Consider the following 13,208-nt stretch of genomic DNA (forward strand, 5'->3'; position numbering starts at 1 on the left):
GAAAGTCACTGAAACTGGAATCCTCCAACCTGTAACCTAATGACTACAGAATTACTATAACTAGTCACTGCACAGATAGTGTTGGGTTGAACAATAACTTGTCATAACATATGTAAAAATAAATTTACTTTTCGAAATATAAATGCAACACAGTGATGATGATGTCATAACACGGTAGGTATGATGTCATAACACATTATGTATGATGTCATGACTTCTTCTTATTCTGACCCTGGAAAAGATATGTTTAAGTTGGTGTTGTGGATGATATGTTTTAGTTAATTTAGCACCAACTTAACAGATGAAAACATTATTTATACCAGCATCAAGCCTTGTACCCTGTATGCTCTGGTTGCGATGCAAGGAACTAACCTAATCCTATATTCTCCTGTGTTATGTTACAACATAGTTTCCTAGATCTTAAAATCTGTTTAGCTATAAGTTAAACACCTGTAAAAAAATAATAATCTGCCCCTATATACCGACCTGTTTAGCGCTGAGGTATCGTAGCATTGTTGGCACAGGTCGTCGTGCAAGAGCGGGCGTCGTTACGCATGATCGCTCATCCTTATCGCCCTCCATGTTCAACGAAACCGAAGTCACGACTTGTTTCTCGGATTTCCCTGGAATATAAACAACAACGTGAATGGAAATTATTTATTTCAGTGGGGTAGGCAGTAGCCAAATCAAATTAATTAAACAACAGAGAGAAGGAAATTAGCAACAAAACAACAGTCGTTAAAACATGCTACAGGTAAAAACTACTTGAGGAAAAGTGTAAAAGCGCGCCTACTACAAGTTTCCACAAATATCACTTAAATACACATATTCTCGCATTGGTAGCAGCATCAAACCCCCAATATAATATATAAATACAAATTCACCCCAGGGCTAGATTTGAACCCCAACACCCCCTAACCTGAGTTTGCGTTATCCCTCTTGTGGTAAACATCAACCCATGACTTCTCGCTGAAACGTAACGAGAACTCGTTGGTGCGCGACCCAATCCGAATATTTGTCATTGAGGTGTCCGTTACTCTCTCGATTGTTGCGTTGCCCTGAAACAATTAGACTATGATGTCATACAATAGCTTTACATAGTTGGTTCTTTATCCTTACAAGAAACATTAGACAATGTAACATCACCACATACCCTATCAATTTCAATCTTATAATGTTTTCAACATTGTAAATTTTCCTCACAACATCGAGCCTTGAACACGCTACCCCCAGTTCCCACAACCCACCTTAGAATAACTCCTCATCTCTCCATCTTGATCCTTGCTATCAATTGGATGTTGATTTAGCTCCGGGGAGTCGTTTAAATGATCATGTGTCCTCCTTCTACCTCCTGGATGTTGGTGTCCTCTCCTCCTGCTCACCATGTTGGCAACCGTGCTTAGATTATCAACATCCTCATCCTCATCAGGGTCAAGCTCATCTGAAGAAGGCAATTATAAAGAACAAACAAAGAACTAATCCAAAAGGGTATAATAAAGAACAACCAGACTGCCACCATTATGGACGTATGTGTCCTTGGGCAAGACACTAATGGCAATTGCTTCAACCCAGTGGTCACTAATAGATTTTCTAAATTATCTGTCATACAGACACGACAACTATAACCCACAAAGTTATAAACCTTAACCCCAGGCGCACCATGTATAGCATTATGTTTATTCACGAATATATAATCAGCCACCAACCTTCATTGAATAGTTTACGGAATCGACTTTTCGTGTCTTCCTTCAATTTCTCCTCGATATTTAATGGGGATTCCCCTCTTTGGTTACTGAGAGGCTTCGAAGAAAGAAGATAATCTGAACATAGAAAGAATATAAACTTAAAAATATATTAAAATATATAATAAAATATAACTACTAATGTTTTTCATTTATTTAAAAAAAATATTTTAAACTTAAAATACCACAAACAATATGTTACTCTGTCATCTCCGAAATTATGATGTCATACATTACCATTATGATGTCATAGATTACAATTATGATGTCATACATTACCATTATGATGTCGTTTTCTCGGTTCACTTCTTGAAGTTTCAACTTCATCAAAATGTTTTGGACTTCCAAAACTTTCCCGATGGTTGTTGTCGTTGTGATGTAACGCGTCGTCACGGGAACGAAGTCTTCCCCCTAGTGGCTGTTTGCGTTTTGGACGCTGGCTGAAACTGAAACATCAATCAAAACATAAGAACAACCATGAACTTGAAACAAGCTAAATGAGGATTACAAACGAATGTTATAACACGGGTGTTCTGTTTCATACACCTCGTGCCTGCTTACAAGTTACCCTGTATGTAATTTTATTGGTGAATATAAATCTATGGTTACGAAAATAAAAGTTATAACTCACGGGATTCCGTTATCAAGACGCGATTCTTCACTTGGTTGGTTGGTGGGGTTGGTTGGGACTCTGCGTGGTGGGACATCTGATCTGTAGGATATTCATATTTATAGGGGGTTTGTGCTATATATATATATGTATATGTATATATATATATATATATATATATATATATATATATATATATATGTATACCAAGATCCTTATCTGATATAAAAGAAATAAATCCAAACTCTACCCACCCTTCCCTTCCCTGCCCCATCAACGACCTTCGTAACTCTGCAATGTTCGCCACCACTGGGGGGACATTCCCACCTCTAGGGGGCAGACTTGGCCCAACCCTGTCCGACATTCCTACATAGAAATAATATATTAAAACGTTATGTCTTGTACAATTTTTTTAAATTTTTATGTTAAACTTTTTAGTATGTTAAACTTTTTCTCTAAGGGTGATCTCTACAGTGAGGCACACCTGAGACCTGGGATGTGGGTCTATTACCCCAACACCCAAAGTGCTACCATCTAGACCCCACTGAGGTAGTTTATAGACACTCAATAATATAGAACCCACCAAAGAATGAATCTTCCCCACTTTGATAATTCTTTGCTCTATAATGTGAACTATGGATGTCAGATATTGAACCAGGTCGTAAGTATCTGTAAAGTATGAGGATGAAATAAAAAATTGAAGAACTGTTAAAGCAGCTTTTTTGGATCGTAACCTTACAGAATTGCAGATTAGGAATGTTGGCCCAATGCCCCAACACCCAGGGTGCTACAACACATTAATGACCACTGGGTTGGAGCAATGTCTGCTAAGGTCTTGCTCAAGAACACATATACGCCACGATGGTATCAGTATCGAGCATTGAACCCAGTACCTACCTAACCACTGGCACTGACCAACAACACACACTTCCAAACCACAACCTGACCTGTTGCTTTGTACGGACAGTTTATCCGGATCCGATTCCATGATTACTGACGTTGTTTTCTTGATTCCACTTGGAATGTTGGATGTTTCAGGAGATTTTGTTAAAGCCATTTCACCCTGTGTTGTAAATGGTGATTGTATGATTGAATGTAACTTATCTATTCTTTGGGAGACAGGGCAACGATAGTCCTTATAACACAGGTCGACGGGTGTTCTGTGTGCTTTCCACCTATGTAACTTTGTGTGTGATTGTTATTTTTTCGGACATTCCATAATTGAATAGAGTAATTACCATTAAGTGTCCTGCTCATTCTGAAAATAAGGTCTTACAAGGAGGGTAGGTCTTACACTGTTAAGTTGAGACTGATCTCCACCATACCCTGCACACTGGTACTCACTTTAACCAATCCATGCATTGAAGCTCGGTTAATAGTTGGAACCTTCTTATGACCCAACCCATCTCCCCTACGTAGGTGTGTGGATGTTTTTCCATCCTTTCCAGTTTCAGGAACATTTCCAGCAACTTTTTCGCTTTTTCCAGCGAAAATTGGCTCAGAGCTAAACAGAAAGCTGTTTTCATTTTGTTCTGGCTGGGTTGCAGGTTTCGATTTTGATTTTTCTGTTGTAGATTTTTCATTTTTCTCCCAGGGTAATTTCTGTGGTTTTTGTTTCGTTTGGAAACTATTTGCAGACTCATTCATGGCTTGTTGTGAGTCATGTTTCACACTGATTGAAGTTTCATTCACACTGGTTGATGTTTCATCTTGTTTTAGGGGAGTTTTGTCATGAATAGGTTTCCCATCACTCAGGGTTTTAGAAGTTTTTATATTTTCGCTTTGATTTGTGAAATAATGAGTTTTTTGTTTTGATGAAATAGTTGTTAGTTTATCATCTTGTTGTTTTGTAACAATCAGGTTGTTTGGGTCGGTGGTTACTGTAGTTTCGGTAGACAGAGGGGTGGTCCCCGACTTCTGGAAAAAATAAATTCAATAACTGGTGTTTTAATAATGAATTTAATAATGTTATTAATAACAGTGATATCTCAAACATATATTTTTATAACATCACAAACTTACTTTGAAACCTTTTTGATCTCCAGTGATCGTCCCTCTAGTAGCGGAAGTTTCTCGGACATTCGAGTTTCGGCTTTTCCCGAATGTGGCTGACCTGCTCCCTCCTGTGGCCATTTCTCTAACATATTTGAGAACCGGATTAATTAATTTTAATTTATTTTGTTGAGTTCTTTGGTAAAGAATCTCGGACTTAAGAGAGATTTGGTGCATTACCCTCCCCCGCAGACTTTTCATGCTGACAATTTAGACAAGAGCGACCACTACTTTGGAGTTACTGGTGTTAAGCTGTTTGCATATGCCAATCTATATATTAGGAAAATACTTAAAATTTCATGATTATGATGTGATGTCATAATTAGTATCATGATGTCACAATGTACCTTTCTTGCGAAGCAATTGTTGCCGAAGCACTACGGGAGTTAGGGGCGTTCATTTGTGATGTCATAAAGAAAGTGTCCGAAGCTGAAACGATGATTATGATGTCATACATTGCATTGTGATAAAAATGAGTGAATTGTTAATGAATAATGAAAATTATAAACACAAACATGACAACCCAGATGAATGATACGATATTCATCTCAATTCAGCTTAAAAAAACTAAAACTATCTTCAGTGGTGTAGAAAGTTATAATAAAGAAAAAGCTGTGAAAGCGAACCACTATATATTAGTAACATAGACACACCATTAGTATCTTTTTGCTTTCCCTCCTCAAATGGGTTTGGGTGTTGTCGAATTAGGGAATTCCCTGTTGCTCTGTCACTTGTGGCAGAAGAGATTCTCTAAAACAAAGAATTGAATGAAACTTTTTCATGTGGCCGGACGTTACAATGTTGTAACTCAAAAAATGTTTAGAAAGCCTAATCAGATTTAGAATATTTCCATGTTCACCTTTCCGTCTTTCCTCTGTTGCATCGCAGCTACCGCCACTAGATGTTTTTGAGCGAGCATTCGTTGTTGCCCGGCACTTAACTGACGACGCAACGCAGCTTGACGAAGAAGTTCATATTGTTCCTCAGCTGCGTGGGGTGGTAGGTGAATAAATGTAAGTAGTTTAATCCGGTATGGCTCGCTTACAAGTTACCATGTATGAAAAACCCATTCGTAAACACTTGGTTAGGGCAGTTACTGTTAAACGCTTTACACAAGGACACACGCCAACAAAAGCAGAAGAGCCAACTCTCAAACCAGTTTTCTCTTGGTTAGAATGAGATGCACTTACCACTGCACCAGACTAAGTTCTGCTGGGTTAATATGTTAATACAAACCCTCACACATGGTGTATTCATACACCTCATGCTCACTGTAAAGTTACACACCACACACAGTGTAAGCCACACTCCTGTTAAACCACTGCAACCAATTAAACCTATAATAGCTTCCTTGTCTATTTCTTCAGTACTTCCACTATCTGAACCTTGTGTATCAGGTTGGGGCGACCACTGACAGGAGGCATTCCTCATTAAAGGGGAACTCGATTTTGAATCGTTAGAACCATCCGCTAATTAATTTATTAATTATGATAAACAAGCAGAGAGTTCCAAAATATAAAATAAGGGAGATTTGAGTAAATATATCAAGAATATAATTCTTTACTTTACAAGAAATAACATACTGCTTTAATTCTTATTAAAACTACATTTTTAATCTTAATGAACATGTAATCTCTCTGCAATGGACAAATATTATTACACAAACAACAACTAAGTATTTTAAGGAATATATCTCATTATTTAAACTTACGAGACAAACTCCCCAAATGGTTGGCCAAATATTTGACAGCAAAGTTCCCATCATTGGGGTTTCCCCCATTGTTTGTGTAACGCAATGGATAATCTGAAAGTTTTAGTGAAGTTTGTTTGTGTTTAAATGACTGTCTTTTGTTGTTGTGCCCTGTCTTGGACAACACTCCACCAAACACATCAATCTTTCACAAAGAAAAAATACCAAAAAATGATCTCAAGTACCTAATGAACAACTTTTTTCATTTGCCCATATTATAGACTATACCTATAGGCACCAAACCTGGGGTGGTAGGGTGGGGGGGGGGCGCTTAAGAATTTTTTGCATTGCATTAATCAGTAAACATTACAACTAATACGTTAGATTTGTTTCAAATATGTATGTCTCACTATCCCTCCATTTTAAAAAGTACATACAAGAGTAAATTTTAATTAGTTTTTCACCTTTTGCTGGATCAGGAATCATTAGAACACCACTTCGTAAATATGCTGACGTCAGCACTTCTAAGTAATCCGTCTGTATGTAATTATCTTATGAATGTTGTGTTGGATTGAAGTTTCTCACGTATATGCAGGAGAAGAAGGCAAATGGGGGAGAGAGAAGTTAAGAAAAAGGTTAAAAAAAAGGGTTTAAAAATAATTTGTAATGGTTTTAGTTGAAAACTGTGTTATATTGAAACATATATTAAAAGGAATGGAAATAAAATTAGTTTGTTGGATATTTCATGCAAGTTTTTGGTAGGTTCTTGTTAAGAGATTTTCTAGACCCCACTGAGGCAGTTTCGACACTTAATAATAGATATTATGCCCCATAAGGGTGAGGTTAGGCACACACGCATATATTGTTTAACAATCCACCACAACTATCCCCACCACACATACTAGTGTTACATAACATGCAATTAATAATTCACTCAACTCTTTTCCTTTTTAACCCGGAGATAAAAATCCCCAACATTGGATCTCCGTACTTGAGAGAAACAGTTGCTAGCTGGCAATGAATGAAGTGAAGTAACTTATTTATCCTCATGGTGGGGCAACAGTAGTCGTTATAACACGGGTGTTCTGTTTCATACACCTCATGCCTGCTTACAAGTTACCACGTATGTAACTTTGTGGTTGATTTTTTAGGATTTTGTCATTTTATCCGGTATGGCTGACCACAGTTCCATGTTACAGGCTGGTAATGTATTTCTATGTTAGAGCTAACAGGTTTAAACTTGTAAAAACTAAATGAAACTTTGTTAATATTTTACGCAACAAAATACGTTTGTAAGTAAAACACAAACAAAATAAACGGTTTTGTTAAATATAAAGTAGAGGTATAAATATAAAGTAGAGCATAACAACAAAAGAAATCACATACCTCAGTTACTTATTCTATTAGAGCTCATATAAACAGAAATACTGTGACTATGCTGCATATAGGCGAAGTCTTGTGGTGAGTTTACCCCAAACCTATTCTATCTGGGCAAGGTCCTACAACCAAGCTTGTCTTTGATTTAGACCAGAGTTGGCCCATTACCCTAAACACTGCATAAATGTCTGGTTTATTTAACACAACTTTTCACTGAAGCGCGGAAACTTTTCGTTGATTTTTGTTTTTGTTGAAGCTTTGATGGTGAGATATCTTGCGAACTTCGGAGTGGAAGCCACTTGTGTTTGCGGGTGTCAAACACGTGGCTTGGAATCGATGTCTTGTGAAATAACTTCTTCGGTGAATCGCCGTTGCTTTGTTGGTTGTCGGGCAACGGTGGCCTCGTGTGGAGAACAAGGCTCGATGTGTAGCGGAACCCACTGACAGAAAACTTCTTCTCTTTACCTTCCCCCACTGGGCTGCTTTTCGTGAGACGAGGAGGAATGAATTTGTCTGGAATTTTTGTTCCGGATGTTGGAGATTTGAACAAGGAGGATGTGGGAGGAGCAGAGGAGCGTGGATCCTTCTTCCTTGTCATCTTATGGGAGGATGGGAGTAAAGATCCTGTTGCTAGGATGGAGGGAAGATTCTGGTAAGCTCCTGTGATGTTCTGTGCAGTGATGATGGACTTTGTCTCCTGGGGATCAGTCTTCCCAATGTATTCAAGTATCTCCTTTGTAACTACGGGTGATGAAGCCACTGTAGCTGCTGCTAGAGATGTCCCAATATCACCTGGGTAGTTTGTATTGTAAAACAACATTTCCCATATATTGACAGGTGTTGATGGGGCTTGCTGAGTTTTAGTGACAGGTGTTGGCCGTGGGGCCGTTTTCTGTTGTGACAACTTCTTCTCACCAAGAGTGGCGTTGGTAAGTGGTATGGTTAAAGATGTCTGAGGTTTCTGTTCTGCTTTATGCACCAACAGCGCAACAGGCTGGTCTTCATTACTTTGCTTTGTGACCGCTTTGACGTAATTCTCGATCCTAAAGTTTGAGCAATCACCGGACCTCATCCTTATACAAGTTGGAGTCGGGCCTAATGACGCGCAACTGCTGAAACTTCTCTGTGTCACGATACACGACTCTTTACGCGATGGCACAGATGAGGGGGTGATAACTTTATGTGGTGGGGTGAATTGAACGAAAGTCGCTTTGTTCGTACGAAGAGGAACGACAGTTCTGCATTCCTGGGTTCAAAGTTTAAACTTCTAATTATCTGAATATAAACTTAATATTCCTGGCTTCTATGCTCATACTGTTAACTAAACTTGTATTTTTATCATACCTTCTGTATTTATTGTGTTTTATAACACCATGCACTAACTTTAGTTTTTTCTAAACTTTATAATATCTGTTGTCCCTTTCTTTTCTAATTTGTCAGAAAACTGGATTTATGATAATAACTGTTGATATAATCTCAATCTTTTACAACTTTATTCAACCCTTTTTCGTTGACCTGTCACCACTTCGGTCATCGTTTGACGCTTGATGCTGATTGGCTGATGTAGTCACATGATGTTCTGACCTCCTGCGAGCGCTCGAATTTTGAGAATATCTGAAAATATTGAAAAAATTAATAAGGTTAAGTTAAAACATTTGCTAAAAATATACCATGAGTAGTAAGCGTAAAAGTAGTTTATCTTTTCTAATACGATAACGAAGATCATATTAATTAAACAACAAGAGAAGGGAATGGGAAACAATATTTATCAAATTACCTCAGAGTTTTAGTTTTATCTGCTGTAGTTTTTGCGCTGTGTGTCGTAACAACTTGTTTACTGCTGTCTGCAGCTGAAGGTATCACTGTCTGTGAGTGAAATAATAACTGTTATAATAGAAACATAAAAGGGATCACAATAAAAAAGATCTATGTGATGCGGTTAGCACACCTGCCTTCAGTTGCTCTGGTAATGTTAAAAATATAAAATTTTGTGTTGTTTCTATATATAACTTATTTAACTTTGCATGACAGAGCAACTGAAGGCAGGTGTGCTAACCTTTTTTTATGTTTAAACCAACTTTAATAGCAGAGACAAATAAGCTACATTAATCCCTATAAAGAAAAAAACATGAACTGACCTTCGTTGCCGGAACTTTCGATCTTTCCCGGCGGGATCTCATCTTCTTCTTCCTCTGCAACTTGGGGGCGATAGCGAGCAGATGTACAGGGAGTCCGTCATCGCACGAGGAATCGGACCCGGATGTATCGGACTCCATCTCGCTCATGTAGTCGTCGATGTTGAAGTCGTCGGATAACGGGAGACCTGGGGCGATGGATTTATTTGGTTGCTTATATCATGCCTGTAGTCATTATGCTTAGTGGGCAACGACAGTCGTTATAACAAGGGTGTTCTGTTTCATACACCTTGTGTTCGCTTACGAGTTACCACGTATGTATTTGTGGTTATTTACCCGAATGACTGCCAATTTATACAACCTATTAGTGACCACTGGGTTGAAACATATACTAAGTTATCAAAAACCTCACTCTGTGGATTGTTTGTATTTTCCACAAACCTGCGTTTTGCATTTGAAGTCTTCTCATTATCTGCTTCCTCATTCTATCTTGCAACTCCTTGAGGCAAGCATTGACTTTTGAAGGATCAGGATCACAATAATCCAGCAAGGTATCACAGAAGTAATATCCCATCATCTCCAAATCCCTTGTACTAAGGTGAGTGTCTTTACGCTTACCGGGGAGTGAAGCTCCGCCAAATGTGGCTTCCATTGTATAACTGTGGGGGGGTTTATATGGGTAAGTGCAGCCAGCAACAATATGCAGTTACATGTTTATGTTTTACACACAGTAAAAGACCCTTTGAAAGCCCTAACATTGACTCTACCCAAAATAACATCTTCACATTATTAGCTAATAAAAATCTGAAAGAGATCTTTTGGATTTTTTTTAATTATCTCTTTAAAACAAGTGTTGGTCCTCCAAAATACTGTTGAAGCAATTGCTAAACAATCTCGGTTTAACTTATGCCGATACTGTTATGTTGTCACCTGTTAGGAATCCCCATATACCACATAACAATCCTTCCTGTTCCCTCCTTGCTCTTCTGGACTTTATATTTGCAGCTGTTGAAGCAGAAGAAGGAGGAAGCGTTCTTGTTGAGCATAAGTGGGAAGATCTGTGGAAATAGATTATGAGTTAATAATTATGTTGTTAAATTGTAGATTTTGTTTATCTTGCATGGCGGGGCAACGACAGTTGTTATTACATGGGTTTCATACATCTCATGTCCAGTTACCAGCTATGTAATATTTTGAGTGTTTTTGACCATACGAGACCTCTGGGTTGCAGTAACTGCAGTTAAATGTCTTGCCCAAGCCAAATACACCCACAATGGTAGCAGCATCAAGCATTGAACCTATATCTTCTAGCTAACGTATGATAAACCTATAATAAACCAACTTACCCTTTCATGCAACCGCTTCTGTGGGTTATGTTTATTTTCACAACCGTAGATGAAAATATTATTCTTTCTTGAATGTCCATGAAGATCACAATACAAGACAATCTCCCTCTCACTGTTCAACCTTTTGATCATCATCTTGGTATGCCAGATGGAAGGAAACGAATCCTTCAACACAGATTTGTAATTCCGGTTCAAATCGCGGCCAGCGAGGGAACATCTGGGATAGAAATATTAGGTTTTAATATATGTTTTCTATAGATACCCGTGTTATATTTCACCTGTAGTTTCCCACAATAACGCCATCAGGGTTTAGCATCGGAACAATCTTAAAGATGAAGGTGTCTCTCAAAAGCTAGAAAGATAAATCAGTTAATAATATAAAAAACTAAAAATACAGATTTTGAAACACCTGATATATTGTATGAAACATGGACCTTATACACACATTTCCGCTTTTAGCAACTACTTGTATTTTGATAAATTTTTCGATAACATAACATACTGAATCATAAGACCCCAATACCGACCTTAGCATCTGCTGAGTTCCCCGTCAAATAATCCAAGAACCCTTTCATCATCCAAGATGCGTTTGTCTCCCCTGGGTGTACACGCGCAGTGAGCACAACGGCACGTTTGGCCCGAGATATCTCGGGGTTGCGCGAAGGTGAAGTGATGGTGAGAATGTAAACAAGGTTGCCTGTGGATGTAAAGGTGTGAGACCTGGGTTGTAAGCCCATTACCCCAACACCCAGGGTGCTACCATCTAGACCCTACTGAGGCAGTTTAGACACTCAATAATAGAGATTTTTTCTATAAAGGTAAGGTCTTCAGTGAGACCTGGGATGTAAGGTCTTCACACCTGAGACCTGGGATGAAGGTCTATTACCTCCAGTAAAAAAAATGACCGCATTAATATTGCATCTATCACCCAGCCCGGGACTTGATGTGCGAACCGTCTGACTTACCTGCAAGTGTTCGACACAAAACCCGTTGTTTACAAATCCTTGATCGAACTGGATCATTGGCAACCTCCAATAAATATTCCTGGAAATTAATCCACAGTTTAAGAAGTGTGAGTTATTGTAATTTATTGATATAAGTGAGGTCCTTTATTGATGCAGCCCAGGGGCCCAAATTCACAAGAGTTGGCCCATTACCCCAACATTGTACATGTAGATCGTACTTTATAAAGATACGTCCTAGAACGAAGCACGTCATCTAGGCCAGGAAGTTCCCTACATTTGTCTATACAACAGCAATATTACTATACATGACGAGGCAGGTCATCTAAGATTTAGGCCAAAGTTGCCGTACACCCGTCTGTACATCAACATTATCTATAACACCCCAACCTACCTGTAGATCTGTGTAAGTATACGGGAAACAATGCGCAAAGTAACAACAATCGTCTTTAAAAGGGAACTCGCACGTCCATGTTAACCCATAGTAAGTGCGACCATCTCTACCACCTAAGTTATTTCGATAATATCGGATGTTACTTCCTCCTCGTACCCAGCCAATCTGTGAGGAATAAACTGTGAATACTTAGAGTATGGAAACATAAATTGTCAGCGGTGTAGAAAAACAACTCTCCACAAAGTTGCATATGTTCATAGAAACATGCATATGCATACTTCATAAACTGGAACAGATGAGTATGAAACAGAACATTCATATTATATTGACTGTAGTTGCTGCCATGTAAGGATAAATAAGTTACGTTCCATTACCACCTCTTTTTAACGATGCAAAACCTAAACCACAACCATCACCTTATTTTTCTTTGCGTTCATCTCTGAGTAAAACACAGGTCTCATCCCGTGATTGTAGAGACTCGATGGTTTCATGAGATTCACGATCGTGAAGCGGTACGTTTGCTCTGGTCTCATGTTTCGAACCCTGTGTGATGTAATAAGCGTGATTATGATGTAATAATAAACAAACACTATCCACCAAGTTACTGAGACATTCAAGTTACCTGAAGAAGAACCACTGTGTGTGTTTGTTGGTGTAGAGATCGGTCCTTAGTGTGAGTTCATACTCGAAATCTGACCTGTAATGATTGCATATTAAATATTATACACCGGGGCCTTAACATAGTTACGTAAGGCTAGGACTGGCACCATTATGGACGAAAAACAATCACTAACAAAGTCACATGCTTGGTAATTTGTAAGCGAGCACGTGGTGTTATAACATCATGAGGATAAATAACTTACAAAACATTTCATTCCAAAGCAACTTACAGCTTATCCA

At 38.4% G+C, this 13,208-nt stretch overlaps 1 protein-coding gene across 6 annotated transcripts; it reads right to left on the reverse strand.

The window, feature by feature from the left end:
* Positions 1 to 107: 107 nt before the first annotated feature.
* LOC100183529 lies at positions 108 to 13,202 on the reverse strand. Of its 6 annotated transcripts, none has more exons than XM_026839149.1 (32): positions 13,199 to 13,202; positions 12,931 to 13,005; positions 12,725 to 12,851; positions 12,309 to 12,473; positions 11,918 to 11,996; positions 11,480 to 11,649; positions 11,231 to 11,304; positions 10,953 to 11,169; positions 10,537 to 10,664; positions 10,048 to 10,265; positions 9,610 to 9,794; positions 9,249 to 9,337; positions 8,974 to 9,085; positions 7,034 to 7,105; positions 6,559 to 6,631; positions 6,116 to 6,208; positions 5,742 to 5,873; positions 5,264 to 5,391; positions 5,059 to 5,154; positions 4,752 to 4,840; positions 4,375 to 4,489; positions 3,697 to 4,266; positions 3,300 to 3,415; positions 2,936 to 3,021; positions 2,607 to 2,718; positions 2,374 to 2,454; positions 2,022 to 2,188; positions 1,707 to 1,820; positions 1,248 to 1,441; positions 920 to 1,058; positions 487 to 623; positions 108 to 232 (listed from the first exon to the last, which is right to left on the reverse strand). In XM_026839149.1, the coding sequence occupies exons 3-32, from the start codon at positions 12,839 to 12,841 to the stop codon at positions 209 to 211; spliced, it is 4,092 nt and encodes a 1,363-aa protein (XP_026694950.1). In that variant the 5' UTR covers positions 12,842 to 12,851; positions 12,931 to 13,005; positions 13,199 to 13,202; the 3' UTR covers positions 108 to 208. The 6 variants fall into 6 exon arrangements, with proteins under 6 accessions (XP_026694950.1, XP_026694952.1, XP_026694951.1 ...); XM_026839151.1 differs by having other exon boundaries at positions 108 to 226; positions 3,697 to 4,269; XM_026839150.1 differs by having other exon boundaries at positions 3,697 to 4,269; positions 4,752 to 4,833; positions 5,058 to 5,154.
* Positions 13,203 to 13,208: the final 6 nt, after the last annotated feature.

The sequence above is a fragment of the Ciona intestinalis genome, unplaced genomic scaffold (assembly GCF_000224145.3).
Source record: "Ciona intestinalis unplaced genomic scaffold, KH HT000161.2, whole genome shotgun sequence".
Taxonomy (NCBI): domain Eukaryota; kingdom Metazoa; phylum Chordata; class Ascidiacea; order Phlebobranchia; family Cionidae; genus Ciona; species Ciona intestinalis.

Bases quoted from the DNA above. Each gene is read 5' to 3' on its own strand.
- LOC100183529 (XM_026839149.1), bottom strand. From the start codon at position 12,841: ATGAGACCAGAGCAAACGTACCGCTTCACGATCGTGAATCTCATGAAA. The intron at 9,338-9,609 runs GTCAGTTCATGT...TTTCACTCACAG, and splicing joins CGAAAGTTCCGGCAACGAAG to ACAGTGATACCTTCAGCTGC. The intron at 6,632-7,033 runs GTTGAGTGAATT...AATTACATACAG, and splicing joins CCGGGTTAAAAAGGAAAAGA to ACGGATTACTTAGAAGTGCT.